The following is a 16,278-nucleotide window of genomic DNA, read 5'->3' as shown; positions in this document are numbered from 1 at the left end:
GCGCGCTGCGGGTCTCCTTGGCGCTGCGCGGAGGAGGGCGAGCCCAGGCCTCAAGGAGAGGGATCGGGAGAAGGAAAAGCAGCAGGAGCGGGGATCGGCGCTCCCGCCGCCGCCGCCATGCTCCTGTGCGCTGCCCTGCGCGCCGCGGCCGCACGCTCGGTAAGGGCTCCCTGCCCCCGCCGGCCGGGAACCGGAGAGGCCGCGGGAGAGCGGGGAGGCCGCGGCGGGGCGCGGGGAAGGGGGCCTGGGGGAAGGGAGGTGCCAGGAATCCAAACCTGTGCACCACGGACCCACAGTCCCGGCTCCTCTGCAAAGACAGCCTGACCAGCTCAGCCTTTCTAGCAGCAGATCACGCAGTCGCACCTGTAGTGTCACAGGATGGCTGCAGCCTTTCCCTGTCATATGGCCTGTGCCATCCCTGGGAGCGTTCAGGGCCAGGTTGCATGGGTCTCTGAGCAGCCTGGTCTAGTGCAAGGTGTCCCCGCCCATGGCAGGGGGTTGGAACGAGATGATCTTTAAGGTCCCTTCCAACCCAAACCATTCTGTGGTTCTGCTTTAAGAAATCTCGAAATTGCTCAAGAATTACGTATAAAAATAAACGTAATTTAATATAAAATTAATTTTAATAGAATTAATACTTACGGTAAAATTATCAAGTCTTAGTAATACCGGCCAGAATCTCGAAATCTTGATCTGTTCTGGCATGTGAGAGAGTACAGAGAATCATTGAACAGAACTTGTGTATGGGTTTGTGTTCTGTTGACACTTCAAGTTTGGGTTTACATTTGTCCTCTTATGCCAGTTCTCAGTGTTTGGTTTGATAAAAGCTGAAGAAGCATGTAAGTGCTTACTGGAGAAGAACTTCAGTAGTAATGGTGGTTTCTGCAAACTTTAAAGCATATAGGATATAAAATCACAAATTGGGAAATCCTTCATCAAATGTTGGATGAGAATTTGTGTTCAAGGCACTTCAATTAAGCAGTAGCAGAGTTAAATCCTTTAGTTTCTACATTGTTTGGACTGGTCAAGGTGGGAGTCAAGAGATTTGCTCTCCTAAAGAGCCCTTCACAGTCTCTTCTTGACTTACTTTAAATTATTAGTGCTGGCAGTAGAATTAGTGGTTTACAGTTAGAATGGAAATCAGACTGGTTCTGAAAGCAGCCACCAGCAGTATGTGAATTATTAGCACTATATTTTGCCTGCAGGTAAGGCAGATCCGATACTTGCATGGAACGGCAGAGCGGAATGCCACTGGAGCCTTATTTGTGGTAAGTAATCTGCTTTACTGTAAGGAGGATAGGTCAGAAGAGTTTGACTCTTTTTCAAAGAGTCAAATCTGCCTAAAAGCTTCTGATGGGCAGAATTTTGCTATACAAACCCACTGGCATTTACAAAGAAGAGGGTTTTTTTCAGTAGAACCTTTTACTAGAATTGTAATGGAGTATCAAAAGGTTTTATTTTAGTTTTTGGCCCTTGTGTTTGTTGCCTTCTATAGTCAAAATTCTCAGTAATTTTTATGTGATTTTAGATGAGACTTTGCTTAAACTTTATTTCATTATAAACCAGTTCTTGTTTCCTTTATTTATTTTAGTTAAGTTTGTAATTGAATCTCGTTAAACTTTTTGCAGGTGCAGTTTCTTGATTTCTGAAATTTGCTGCAGAATTACCCTTGGGCTCAGGTTCTAGCTGTGTTTACAGGAGTTGGAAAGTACAGTTCTTGTTCATGTTCTGTGTGATACAGCATGTCGTACAGTGACTTATAATTGAGGCCATTAGGCACTGTCATGAAAGGTATAAACAGTAGCAGTGATTGCAGAAAGTAAAAAGCCCTTGAATTTAAGTGTGTGAAGCAGCTGTGTTGTCTGTCTGCCTCTGAAGACAACCTTAAGCATCTCAAGAGAGTGTGTATTTTGTCCCATTCTGCTCCATACAGAGCTTTAGCTGGTCTGCAGTTTAACAGCTGAATAATTTGGCATTTTCCCAACCCTTGGTAAAAATCAGCCCTTGATGAGAGAGTTGACCACTGTTGAAAACAGGTGCTCAGGATTTTTGGACACGTTGTTGTTGTCCTTGCCTTTCTGCAGCTGTCTCTACAGCTTTAATCCTAAAATGAAGTTAATCAGATCACGGTATATGCTTTGAATACTTTTCCAGAAATCTGAGCAGGAATTGGTGATTTACAGGGTGAGAGCTGGTGTTCAAGGAATAGAGGAAATGGTGTAGTCTGGCAATTTAGGAAACTTCAAGTGTAGTTGGAGGTGGGTGAAGACAGGCAAAAGGTGTCTTTGGCACCCTAATGATTGTTGATGTCTGAAAAATAAAGCTAGATAGCTTTGTAGGTTCTCCAGGCATTTTTCAAGATTTATGTAATTTTGTCAATTATTTGCTGCAGGGAGGAGCCTGATAACAGAGAAAGGGAAGTAGAAAAGCTGAGTGTTTTGTAGATGTTTATTTAGTAGCACTATTGATGACAATTATCCCGCAGCAGAATTTTTGCTAGAGGAGCACAGGAACTTGGTTCTGTGGGGGGTTGGTTTTGTCTTGTTTTTTTTTTTTTTTCTCAGTTGTTTTTTAACAGGGTAATATTTGTTCTTCCCTGAAGTAAAGGTAATGGGAAGAAGACAGTTGGATGTCACTGTATGTGTGTGTAATTGTTTGCCCTAACTAAATTTCAGATGTTACTTAAAGTGGCAAATTTCAGGGGAAACCTGTGCTGCTGGTTTGAGATGAAGGCATTATTTTAATCAACACCAGATGTTCATATACAATCAGCAAATGGGACTTCCCCTGGATTTCTCTAGAGGAATAAAAAATTTTTAAAGCCTTTTTTTTTTAATATTACAAGCAGAGGAAGTGTCAAAAGTTTGTTTAAAAACTGCTTGTGGAGGAATAATGGACTTACCACACAGTAACTCTAACCTGTTGTGATGGTCCTCTTTTTATGTCAGTTTACACACAAAAGTCTTGGGTTTGTTTTACAAAGCTTACTGCTGCTTCTTCTTGCACTTTTCATGTATAAAATCTGTATGTGAGCAAGGGAAATGCATGCAGTGTATTTGTGCTGTAACAGCAGGGGACAGGCTAGCAAGGGACCTAGCTGTCATAAAATCCAGTATTAAAAGGCATTTCTATTTGCATGCCTATGCTTCCCTTTGCAAACATGTTACGTTAGCAGAAACACACAGAGGTAAGAGACCTTCTACTGAAATGCCTTTGTATTCTGAAATACCCAGAAAGAGCCTTTCTCCCAGCCATTAAATTCAACCAGGTGCCAGCACAGGCACCTACATCGCACTTCCAGTGAGAGGATGCCAACTACAAAATCAGATAGATTGCTTGCCTGTAGGAATGTAAGAGCAATGCTCCAAATCTGTAATTTCTCATGACTAGAGAAGGCCTGATTCCAGAGACATTTATTATGATTACCTTTCTTCATTGAAACATGGTTTCTCTATACTTGACTTTCACCTGGTTTTAGCCTTCTTAACAGCTAAAACGTAGCTCTTTTAGTTTGTTGTTTTCAATACATGGACCGAGTTTCCTTAACACATCAACAGCCCTGCTGGGGGCTTTGTCATAGGGCTGCACAGGGGGTTCAGCACAAAAGGTTAAAGAATTGCTGTATTCATGTTCTAGTTACTGTTTTAGTGAAGTTGGTCGGTGAAATACTTGGGTTTGAGCCCATTTCCACCATTCTTAAAGTAAGAGGGGTTTATGTCTTGAGTTCTGTTGGAGTAGTGAATGTAGGGTACTTTCCCTTTAGAGGAGGAGTAATACTTTTTTTTCAGTGCTGATTTGATACAGATTCTGAGCAGGTTCTTGCCCTAAATATCTCCCCTGCAGACCACCCAATTCTCTCATTTTGGTTTATGGTGCTTTGGACTGGTGTTTACCATAGGGCATAGGTCAAGTTTCAGGTCAACTTCTTTGCAGTATACATGGAAACTAAATTATTCTAATTATTCTGTTTTAATTCTTGAGTGCCCTTTAATAATTTTCTGTGTCAAGAAAGATAGATGATTATATCACTGGGAAAAAAGAAATAATAAAATGGCCCAGGCTGGTATAGCAAAAAGAATGTGAGGTGACCATTCAGTAGCCTTAGTGCCTTCCATGAGAGTGCACTGGCATCTGGGAGTGCCTTTCATGGGAGTGCACAAAGGCTTGGGTAGCCTTTGCAGTCAAGGTGTTCCCACTTAAATAGGCTCTCTTCTGCAGTAGAAATGTGATACAGTCAATGTATGAACAGAATGAAAACTTCAGGTAAGACTTTGGGAAATTGAGGAGCATGAGAAGAGACTTGGAAAAATGCATGGATAGTGTTCGACCTTCCTTTTCAACAAATTTCTGTAGTTGGTAAAGACTTAATTGTCTTAGTTTGTGTATGGAGGAAGTCTTAATGTATTAGTTTCTTTTCATGAGCATATGAGAAAAGAATGGGACTGTTAGAGAAGAGAAGGCTTGGATCTTATCAATGTCTACAAATACCTGAGGGGAGGGTGCAAAGAGAACAGAGCCAGGCTCATTTCAGTGGTGCCCAGTGACAGGACCAGAGGCAATGGCCTTAGAGAACATCAGGAAACACTTTTTCACTGTGAGGGTGACAGAGCACTGGCACAGGTTGCCCAAAGAGATTGTGGAGTCTCCATTATTGGATATATTCAGAAGAAGCCATCTGGACACAGTCCTGGGCAAGCAGCTCTGGGAGTCCCTGCTTGAACAGGGGTGTTTGACCCAGATGACTTCCAGAGGTCCCTTCCAGCTTCAACCGCTCTGTGATCTAACGTAGTACTCTTTCCAATACTGTGTCCTTATTTCTGATCTTGCTCTCCAGAATCTGTATCCTGAGAAACCATGGAAATGCAGCTGTGTCATTTAGGAGCATGTCAGTGCACGCAAGTCTCAGATAAGTGGCACATTGTCAGACAAATGTAAGACTAGGGAACAAATGATAAATTCCTAACTGCTCAGGAGTCCTAGAACTGTGTAAGCTCTTGATGAAAACTATCAAACTCTCCATGGCACAGAATTAGATGAAGCCATTTCAGGAAAATGGAAAACATAAAAGGTGGCACAATCTTATTTATTGCTCACCTCTGCTGTAGCCTTTACAACATATTGTGAAACCTTGCTACAGCTGCATCTATATCTTCCAATATAAAGTCTTTATTATCCCTCTTCACATGTAGGGCATTTAAGGATATCAGTTGGGAGATGATACATTGAAAAGAACTGCTGCTCTAGAAAAAGAGGGAGATATGAATAAATCAAATACATTTATTTGCAAAAGAAATTGAGATGAAGGACAATTGTTAACTGTCAAGTAGCTACAGAAGACAAAATAATAGCAAAATAGGCATGCAGACTTGAGAAGGAAAAGCTAAGTTATGGAAATACTTATCATGAATTGTGGAATTGATCTGTGGAGCTAAGACATGTAAAGGTCTGTAGGGAAAAAAATAATAAAAGTTGTACAGTATTTCCAATCAGTTTTTCCTCCATCAGCCTGTTTTTGAGAGCTTTCATTAAAATTGGTAGAAAACACTCACCAAGACTACATATGAGTCATCAAATCCTTTATCTGGAAGGGTCAGTCTAAAATAATGGGAATTGTGTTCCTAAAAGCTCTTTTATGTTATTTTGTAAATCACACAATTAGCAAGATATTAACACTTAATAAAATATTAGCATGTTAAAAGGGAATCAGTCGTCTTTCTGTAATTCCTGTTCTTATAGGAGAGTCGTCCTTGGTGGAGAAGCATTTATCACCTGTAGTTTTATATTGGCCTTGAAACTGTGGTGAGGGCATAATGCTTTCAAATTGATGGTGGCAGTCATATTATCTGCTTTGGGATATAGATGGGATAAGCAAAGGTAATCCCTGGACAGACCAACAGATGTAATTGAAGTATTTGCCCTTGCAATATTTCCATATTAAAATGTCTAAATCCAAGAATAGCTATGGACCACACGTGTTCTAAGTTCTTCGCTGATGATAACACAATTCAGTATGCAAGTGTCTTGCAATGTTAAGGTTTTTCATGAAATCCTTTGCTACTTAGTAAGAAGAGTGTAGTGTGGTAACTGCAAAATCACCCTCAGTTACTGCAGGAAATGATCAAAGTCAAACTCAGTGGAGGGGGCTGCTTTGTTCTAAATACACTTTTAAAGCTTTTATTGTTAGCTAGTTATGGATTACTTTTAACATCAAGCCTCAAATATAGCTTGTACTTTCTCACAAACTTTCCATTTAATTTGAAACTTTCTCAATTTGAAAACTATATAAAGTTGGGAATTAAACTTAATTATAGGTATTTAAAGGAAACCAAAATGAGCTGCTTAGAGACAGCTAAAAATTTTGTGCAGAAACATTTTCTGATGGAAAAGTATTTTCATCAGAACTAAGATTTTATTATAGGAAAATGTTACTTTTTTCAAGACCTCCAAATTTGTATTTTCTGAAGATAGAAGAACTAATTTAAATTTGATGTTTCCCTAGAAGACCACCTTAAAAATAAGTTGTTAGAATACTTTATTTTGGAAATACTAATTCAAAATTCTGCTTCTTCCATTTTGATTCAGATTTGTATATAAAATGAAAATGTTGAAATCCATTACAAATCAAAATAATATGTTAAAATAGATCAAGAATGTGTTTGAATGTGCAAATGTTTTAATTCTATAGCAAACTTCTTGATGAATTCTGAAGTTTTTTTAAAATCAATGTTTCATGGTAAAAGGCAAAATGGACTGTTGTTTCAGTCTCTTGTTTATTAAGGTATTAACCAGAGTGTTTTTACTCTACCTATTGTACATTTGAACATAACTGTCAAACTGTATTAACAGTGTTAAAAATATGTATTTAGATAACAACACCATACATTTTCCCAGTATATAATTTCATGTATTTCTCCATAAAGCCTTTTTTAATAGAAAGTAACAGGAATAGGTAATGATTTTTAAGAGTAATGAAATAATTATCAATATTTTTGATAGCTTTCCCAAATATATTTAATCACTTTAGTACTATGAAATTTTTATCTGGAATGTATCGCTTTTATTCCAGCAGCTCAGTTGTAACTGTCTATTGAGAGGTATTTTACAACAGTAAATGTGTCCTGAATAATTTCCCAACAACCAATTTTTACACATTTTTCTTCTTCTTTTCCTGAAGCATAGAGATAGTCCTGAAAACAATCCAGATACTCCATTTGAGTTCACACCTGAAAACCTAAAGGTATGCAGACAAAAAAAAAATTTTCAATACACAGACTTTGTCTTTAGATGAGTACTGATTTGTTTTCCTTCTTTCCCTTTAAAAAGCGAATAGAAGCGATCATAAACAACTACCCAGAGGGACACAAGTCTGCAGCTGTCATGGCAGTACTGGATTTGGCCCAAAGACAGCATGGATGGCTGCCCATATCAGCTATGAACAAGGTATTTAGAACTTAATTATCCTTCAAGCATAATTTTACTGTTTTCTTTCAATATCTTACTAGAGTATTAGCATTAATTAATCAAAGCTTACTAACGTGGGAATTTACATGTGGCACTGTATTGTGAGAATTCCCTATGAGACTACATTTTTAAAAATTAAAGGGAAAACTAATGCAGAAAACTCGGGGCTCTGTTTACATAATACTAGCCCATTGCTTGAAACTACAGACAGAACAACACAAAAATTAAATAAAACCTGTTCAGATAGGCTCTTCTCCCAGAATGATTCTAAAATTAGGAACAGAAACTTGATTTTGTTTACTGCTGAATTTGGGAAAATAAAAAAAAGAAGGTAATGTCAGTGGAGTTTTCTTCCTTCTAGATTAATGTCACATCACATAATGCCTGGATTATACTTAATCTCTAGGCCTGTAAGGACTCTGCAGAGCAGTGTTAGTGTAGTGATGTCAGGAGTGTTGGGTAACACCTCACAGCCAACACCTGAAGACTTGTCAGGTTAATTATTAAAATTGTTACAAAATAAGCAGGCAAACAACCACACTGCTTCAAAGTGAGAGGCTGCAGGACAGTAACCAAATACCAAGAAATAAAAAAATCTGGTTTGTATTCATATGAATAAATCTGTTGTACTTTGTGTTACAATCTGGCATATCATCAATTTTAAAGTCTGTAGTTTTAAATTCAACTAAAGGTGAGGAATGGGAGCGTTAGAGAAATTACTGAAGGAGTTAAATGAGCATTTAAAGAAGGCAACTTAGGTCTGCTAGTTTGTACAGCATAACATAAAGCCACAAAGCTCCTTTAATGCTTTCAGTGTATTTTTGTTTATTTAAGTTTCATGTTAATATTATGTTTAAAATGATCTTAAGGCTTTTAAGTGAACAAATATTTTCCATGATTTGTTATTTGCCTGCTATAGAAACTGGAACATAAAACAGTTACACTATTGAAACCAGAGCCAGTTCTCAACTTGAGCAGTTTGCCAAGGTTCCAGGTTAATGAGGTCAGGGATACTTGCACCAGAGCTGGCTCCTTGCAGATCATGCTTCACTCCCTACTTATTAGCCGTGACAGGAATCCGCAGATGTAGCCCTGGTGCGTCACAGAACCTGAGGGAGACCTGCTCTATATGAATTAGATGAGCATAGTACCACCTTACAAGTATTCCTTACCAAAAGGCTTACATGGATTAGTGTGGGCAGGCTCATACGGGTTTGTTCATTCACGCAGCCCAAGTGCAGTGTGCGCTGGAGCTGAGGAGGAAAGCCCAAACCCAGCTGACTCCTCGCATCCCCTTGTGTCTGCCAGTAGATGCTGCAGGGGAGCTGACTCGCTCCTCGCCATGCTGATCCATTAGTGGAGTTTGTGCTCGAGCAGGGTGACGCCAGTCAGAGTAACTCAGGTGTCCGGTCTTGGCACTTGGAATATGTTTGTGCTTTGATACCCGCCCCCACCCTCTTATTTATCTGTCACTGCAAACAGGACAGGTGACTTTACTGAAATGGTTTGCTAAATGCCTTTACTGCTGCCCTCTGAGAACTCAATATAGCATGTTTTGCCCTTGTCACAGGTTGCTGAAGTTTTAGAAATGCCTCCCATGAGAGTCTATGAAGTAGCAACCTTCTACACCATGTACAATCGCAAACCTGTTGGGAAATACCACATTCAGGTCTGTACCACCACGCCATGCATGCTGCGAGACTCTGACAGCATTTTAGAAGCCATTAAGAAGAAACTTGGTATGACACAAATTTGTAATATACTTTTTGTATTTTCTTTTTACCTTTGTTTAATGATACTGAAGTAAAATTCTTCATATGGTGGAAGAAACTAGCCTTGTTCGACTTCGTAAGGTTCACATGGGCCCACCTCTTTAGCCTGTCAAGGTCCCTCTGGATAACATGATGTTAACATAATTTATGAATTCTCAATGGAAAAGTCAATTGAGAATGGTTCATGGGATGTAACACTCAGGGTTTTGTGTGTGAGTTGGGGTTTTTTTCCTCCTTTTTGGGTGGTTATGGGGAGAAGAGAGGGTAAGATCAGCAACTAACAACTCTTCCCCTTCTGTGAAAAGCTGTGTTAACTTTTTCTAAGAACCAGTGGTAAGAGCTGCAGAACAGCTGCCTATTATCTGTCATTTCTTATATTCTGTTGTCTGAAAAAGGCATATTTAGATGCAATGTCTTGTTACTGCAAAGATAACTTAATTTCAACTGAAACTCTCAGCTTGAGAAATAAAACAGTAAGGACGATTCTGTAGTTTTTACCGAGACAGGCCTTACAACTTTCATTATTTCCCACCCCTTCCTGCTAATAAATGGAGGAAGACTGCTTTTCAGCATTCTGCCTTCCATGGGGTATTTTGTAGAGGTCAGACTCTGAGATGTTACTTGGACTAATCTGCCTCTGGGGAAGGTCTGTATCTAGCAGTAGAGCAGTTACATGCCATGGATGCTATGTATACAGTTCAGTAAATCATCCTTTGTGTATAAACTTGGAAGTTGTTTATGAATTTGTAGCTAACAATGCTTGGATCTCAGTTAATTTCAGAATACTCAACCCTGTATATTAATGGCTTTTCTATCAGCACATGAAAGCTATGTTTCCCTATTTTTCCATTTAATTGTGTTGATTACTAAAAATGTTCTTGAGTAGATCTGTTGTATTGCTTAGGATTGTCATTTTGTGGTTATTTTTTAATGAATCATACCTGTAAACAAAGTCTCAAAAATGTATCCAAAAATTGACTTAATGGTTTATTAGAACCTTCTGTTTAATGGAAACATTTTGGACTCATGTAAGGGGGTTTAACTTTGCAAATGCTTTTAAGGCCAAAATACAGTGTCCTTGGGGTACTTAGAGTCATGCTTTATTACTCTTGTTCATAACCATTACTGAGCCTAATTAATTTATTGGTTTAGGTATTAAAGTTGGGGAAACAACACCTGATAAGCTCTTCACACTGATAGAAGTGGAATGTTTAGGTGCTTGTGTAAATGCACCAATGGTACAAATAAATGACAATTACTATGTAAGTACTATATTCCCTTTTAAAATACTAAGCTTCTTTGCTGGCTTACCTGTATTTTCCATCTGTTCCAAATTCTGAAGTTGTGGTCAGTTTTCTAATTCCTGTCGGCAGGGACAACTTATTATTTACACCATCTCTTAGTTTCTTGGCCTCTTCCTAGAACACTTCATTTGTATCAGGTGTATCAGTGTATTTTTCACTTCAGTTACTGTCTTGATTATACAAGAAGAGTGATGCATTTTTGTGATTGTGGTCTGCCCATAAATCTGGAATTTTTTAATAGGTATTTGATAAGCTTTTGAAAGCACTTTAAAGCAGTCTGTTGGAAAGTATGGACTAATTTAAGAAGTGCTGCCTTGAACTGTACCCAAAATTTTTTTGTTGCAGCCGACACCGTTCTGCAGTATGTGTCATGGCATGTGTGTAGTGGGTGGGCAGAGATCCAGCTCCCTAATACCAGGAAGCTGAAAACACATCCTTGTACATGGCCTGCATCAACATTGTTTGTTTTAACATAATTTCTGCAACTACACATGAAACAAAAATCTCAGCATTAAAATGACAGTAGACTTCTCAATTTTCCTCATTCTTTAAGCCAGTATGTGTGTTAATGGATAGGATCAAAGTTACCAGTGATAGGGTCACACTGAAGAGTCACTGATTTGACAAATTTGAAGTGCTGCAGTTAGCGTAACTGATAACTCTTTCAGTTTTGTCAATGATTTTTTTTTTTACAGGAAGATTTGACACCCAAAGACATTGAAGACATAATTGATGAGCTTAAGGCGGGAAAAGTTCCCAAACCAGGCCCAAGGTATGCTATATTTATAATATAGTACGTAATACCCTGTATTTATAAACTATATATATTATATTGGTCACCTACACGAACGATGCTGCTTTTGAGAAACTAAATTACTTTTCCAGTGATTTGAGTTCACAGCCTACCGCTAAAAAGCATTAATTAATTTACTGAACAGAAGCGCATGCATTCAAAGCCAAAACAAACTGGAAAGAACTGAGAATTTGCATGTTCTTAATGACTGACCAGAGGAGCATGAAATGTGAAAACATGAATTCTGATTTGTCTTAGTACTTAATAGGTGAATGACGTCACCTGTTGGAATTTTTGTCTAGATCATTTAAACCAACAAATTCCTGTTGGTTGGTTGGTTTGTTGGTTGTGTTTTTCTGATTTCTGACAAAAACCAGAGATCATAAGTTTGTGAGAGGGTTGTTATTGCTGAACTTTTCTTACCTGTTATTTCCCACTGTTCTTTGTTAGCCCACCTAAGCTTGTGTCAATGGGGAAATTAATTTGACTTGGGTGTTACCTATTCCTATTGTTTCTATAAAGATGTTTTGAATACAAGAACAATAATCTTAAAATGGTTATACTTTCAAAAAAACACAGGGAAGCATCTGTAAAAAACTATGATTGATAAAATTTGATGCTGCCTGGCCAACCTATAAATGAATATAAAAGAAAACAAGTACTCCTAGCTTGCTTTTCAGTTATGAAATTATTTGTCACTACTTGAATTTGGAATCCTTTCACTTTAACAGCTCCATCACACTTTTTTTGAAGGTTGAATGGGAAGAACAAAAACCAGTGGCTTCAGCCTTAAGTCAGATTGGTACTGTCTTCTATCCAATGATTAAGCAGAATCTGAGGTTTTATCAATACCAGCAATGGATAAAACTGCTTTCATTTTTCAGGAGTGGACGTTTTTCTTGTGAGCCAGCTGGTGGCCTTACTTCTCTGACTGAACCACCCAAAGGACCAGGTTTTGGAGTTCGAGATGACCTCTAAGGATTTTTGTAATATAAGATGAACTGTCTGAAAAGAATAAAGTATCTTCAATCTCAGTAAAATTACATACATTCTAATGTTTTGGTTTTTTAAAAAAAAGTAACAACAATTAGACTATCCAGCTTACTGTGGTTTTAACTACAGCACAGTTTAATCATAATTCCAGATTTTAAGAAAAGTGGTTCTGTAGACTGTGTAAGGTGACTCCCTGAAAGAATCCGTAAAAGTTGCGTCTTCGATCTGTCATTGAAAATTCTTTCAGCTTCTTCTGAAGCTCTTTGAGGAAGCAACAAACTCAATAAATTACACATCTGGCAAATGTACAAGGAACCAAACTGAAAGATTATCTGACAAACTTTATCATGTTACTTTTATTGGCAGTTTATAAGCAAACAAACAAAGGTTATCTCAGCCATGTTGAGTAAAAAATCTCGTAGGTTCAGTAAGAACTGGTTCTTCTTAAGCTTAATTCTTCATAGTATTACTCAGTGGTCAGGAAAAATGTAAAGCCCCAAACAGCAGTAGTGTTCTACTAAAAGAATGAATAGCAACAAAAACCAACTTCCTGTGCAAGTTTATTTAGTACAGACAAGGTATGGAGTTGGGGGAAGACAGAATACACCAGAACAGTTCAACATGTCCCTAAGGGTAATAATACCTGACACTGGATCTTTGATTCACAGATCCTTCTTTGACCTTACTGCTGTGTACCAGCTACTTTCAAGAACTAATCTGTGTGAAAATGAGGAATTTCTTTCAATGTAAAAAAGCTGAAGATAGTTTTTTTAAAAATTGACTGCATCTTGACACTTAATACCTATGCTTATAAAACTGAGCAAATGCTTTAGTTATACAGACACACATTTCCATGTAAATTAGGAAATGTGGACACATCAGTCACCTGAGACCATATTGTGTCTGTCTCTTCTAAAATCTGCATGGAACTTACATTTTTATTACAACTGAGATAGATGGATCTTAATTGCATAATTTATAATTTTATTCTAGATTATATTTAGTTTGTTTTGATAGTCTGATTAATAGTTCCTCACCAAACTATCCGCCCTCTTTCGAGTTAAATTCTATTTTTACAAATTACCTGCATAATGGCTATCTCATGTAGTCTGTTCATGTGCCACCTTTATTTCAATAGGCTCTGTGAAGTTCCTTCACATACCGTTAAAAAAGCAGTATTACTGTTGGTAGTTCTGGGAACATAATATATCTGCAAATCATTTGTTTGAAAAACTTGCTATGTTACTATATTTATAAAATGAAATAATTGAATTGCATACAAAGGGAAAAGTAAATTCAATAAATACATACAACTCCTGAGCGAAGCAGTTTCCAAACGAGCATGAAAAAAAACCCTTGTGTAGAAGTAGTATAGAACATAGTGCACAGGAGAAAACAGTACATGGGTTGAAATCTTATCTGTCATTTAAAGTTCCTGAATGCTTTTCTGAAAGGTCACTCCATGTTTGTAATAGCCACAGGCCTTGTAGTAGGCCAGGCATCTGGCACTATGTGGCACTTCTCTAGAGACATGAAATGAGGCAGATGGCATATCACATCTCGATGCAAAGACAGACTCAGTATCCCAGTCTGACTGAGCTGTTTGTTCAGTTATAACAACAAAGCTGTTCTGGTTCATACAGCCTTACCTTATTCTAACCTGGTGTGAAAGGAGGCAACTGGTTTTAAGTGTATGTTGAATACAAGTGAGGATGTTGCATGCATTGTGGAGCTATTCTGTGCTACAGTTATTCATGGTTTTGTATGTAACTGAAATCCCTTGGGATTGCATAATGGTGTTGAAGGGAAACATAGTTTTGGACCTGCCGAGCTTGACACTTCCAAGTATGCAAAAACAAAGCTCTAGAATGTCAGATTCTGCCCATTTGTAAAGCCAGACAAAATTTGTGGCCTTATCCCACTTTTCTCCCCAATTCATTCCATCTGCACATGACAATTTCAATGTCTGTCTCATGAGCAGAACGTGGACCTCAACAGTTTCCCATTTATTGGAGACTGTTTGTGATGTTCCACAGACAAGCTGTCAGTCATTTTGGTGCAACATGTAAGAGTCTGCCAATCCCTTGACTAGAATAGGGTAATTTACATTATCCCAACTGCATGGCACAAATCTGATACATCACTCTTTAAATTGAATATTGTAGGGCAGCTACAGGACTGAAATAATTGAAGAGAAATAAGAAAATAACCATTACTCTTCTCTCTCATGTTACCCACTTCATTCATCAATTATATGAGGCTTTATGGTCTGGTTTCTCCTCAGAAAAGTTTGGGCAATCATATTAAGATAAATGGTTAAAAAAAATTCACATCTTGCATTATTTCAGGTTTTGTTGAAATTTGAACATTTCAAACATCTCAACTAGAAATACATATTCCGCATTATTTGTAGCTGTTTACTATATACAATAAATTATTTTCACAGTGGTAACTGTACACAGGATTGTGATGAGAATTAAAAAGGTCATCATTATGAAAGAGTTCCAGAAGTGCAAGAATTCTGTTCTGTGCAAGAGTTCTCTTTTCTGTGTTTTTGAATAGCTGTAGATAATGTCTTGTGCTTGCTTTTACTAGTAGTAAAAAAAAGCGTATTTTACTACTAGTAGGACATTTTTGGTAACAAACATTAACATGCCATAATTTTCATTATCCTCAATAGCAGAGGGTCACTAATATTAATTCTAGGCAGTAGCACTAACCTGTCAAATAATTACACACTTGTAATTCTGCAGTTTCAATCGACCGGTTAATATCCTGGGTTGTAAGAGTACTGGGTGGTGAGTTAAGCAAAAAATGAGTCAGCTACAGCAACAGTCAACACATTCCTGAAACTGGTACTGTAACACCAACAGAAGTGATTCTGTGTTGTCAGTGGTCTTTTTTGCCTCTCCTTCAATGAGGGAAAAATTAAAGAACTCACATACTATATTAGTTCTCTAAAAGTGGAGGATAAAGAAGTAAAAGCAACAGGGGAGAGGGGAAAAAAAAAAGACTACCTTGAGAAGATTTTCAAATAGGTAGTCTTGAGAAAGGAAATGTGATTGAGGACACAGAAGCAGAAGAAATCCAAAGAATCCACTGGACTGCGAGAGTGGGAGGAGATGGTTCCTTCCTTTGGTGAAGACAGAAGGAAGTGTGGAGTAATAGGAAATTCTACATACCCAATGATGTGTTTGATGTTGGATAACAGAAAGGATTTCCATGACCACCACTGCTAGAAAAATGTTATCTGGAACAGTGTTCTGTCATTAAATTGGAAGAAGCAGTGAAATCCCATTCCACCTGTGCAGGATGTTTGCTGGCCCCATGGGCTGACCTGCCAGTTACCTCCTAGTGGCTGGTGCACGTGCTTTCACCTGCGTGGTACCCTGCAAGTTCTTATGTCAGATTTTTGTACTGCAGTCTGAAATTTTCAATCCTTCAGTTACTAGACTGAATTCAGCAATGACACAGTTCAACCAGATGCTGGACCTGTTTGTTTTAAGACCAGTAGTTCACAGGGCTCCTACCACAGGATGTTCCCCTGGGGAGGGCAGATCAAGTACTGTGCACACCAACAGCGTGCAGCTACAAAAGCATCTTGCAGCTGTGCTAGATGTAAAAGGGAGGGGCTGCTGGAACCAAGGGGAAAAAACAAATGAAGGAGTAGCAATTAGCAGTCAACTGACTGATGCTTTTATTAGTCCAAATAGTAGTTCTTATAAAAGGCTTAAGGAGCTGTATTTTTTGCAGTTACTGATAGATATTATTATCAAATCTTAACAGCTGCTGCTGCAGATATTGCTCATGAGACTCCTTCCCTGTTCTCAGCTGCTGGTTGTGAACACCTTACACACACCAAACTCCTGGAACTGCACACTACTCATGCACAAGGATCAAAATGCAGTATCACAATGCAGGCCCCATCCGTAGCCTGTCATGTTCTACAGTGTGA

General features: G+C 38.3%; 1 protein-coding gene across 1 annotated transcript; it reads left to right on the top strand.

Moving 5' to 3' along the window:
* Nucleotides 1-14,780, top strand: NDUFV2 (NADH:ubiquinone oxidoreductase core subunit V2). The gene is made up of 8 exons (XM_032122067.1): nt 1-159; nt 1,206-1,268; nt 7,175-7,237; nt 7,324-7,440; nt 9,032-9,200; nt 10,386-10,495; nt 11,233-11,309; nt 12,215-14,780. The coding sequence occupies exons 1-8, from the start codon at nt 118-120 to the stop codon at nt 12,306-12,308; spliced, it is 735 nt and encodes a 244-aa protein (XP_031977958.1). The 5' UTR covers nt 1-117; the 3' UTR covers nt 12,309-14,780.
* The last annotated feature ends 1,498 nt before the right edge of the window (nt 14,781-16,278 follow it).

The sequence above is a fragment of the Corvus moneduloides genome, chromosome 1, assembly GCF_009650955.1.
Source record: "Corvus moneduloides isolate bCorMon1 chromosome 1, bCorMon1.pri, whole genome shotgun sequence".
Lineage (NCBI taxonomy): Eukaryota > Metazoa > Chordata > Aves > Passeriformes > Corvidae > Corvus > Corvus moneduloides.
Note: the sequence above shows the minus strand (reverse complement) of the source record. Positions and strands in the feature narration are given on the sequence as shown.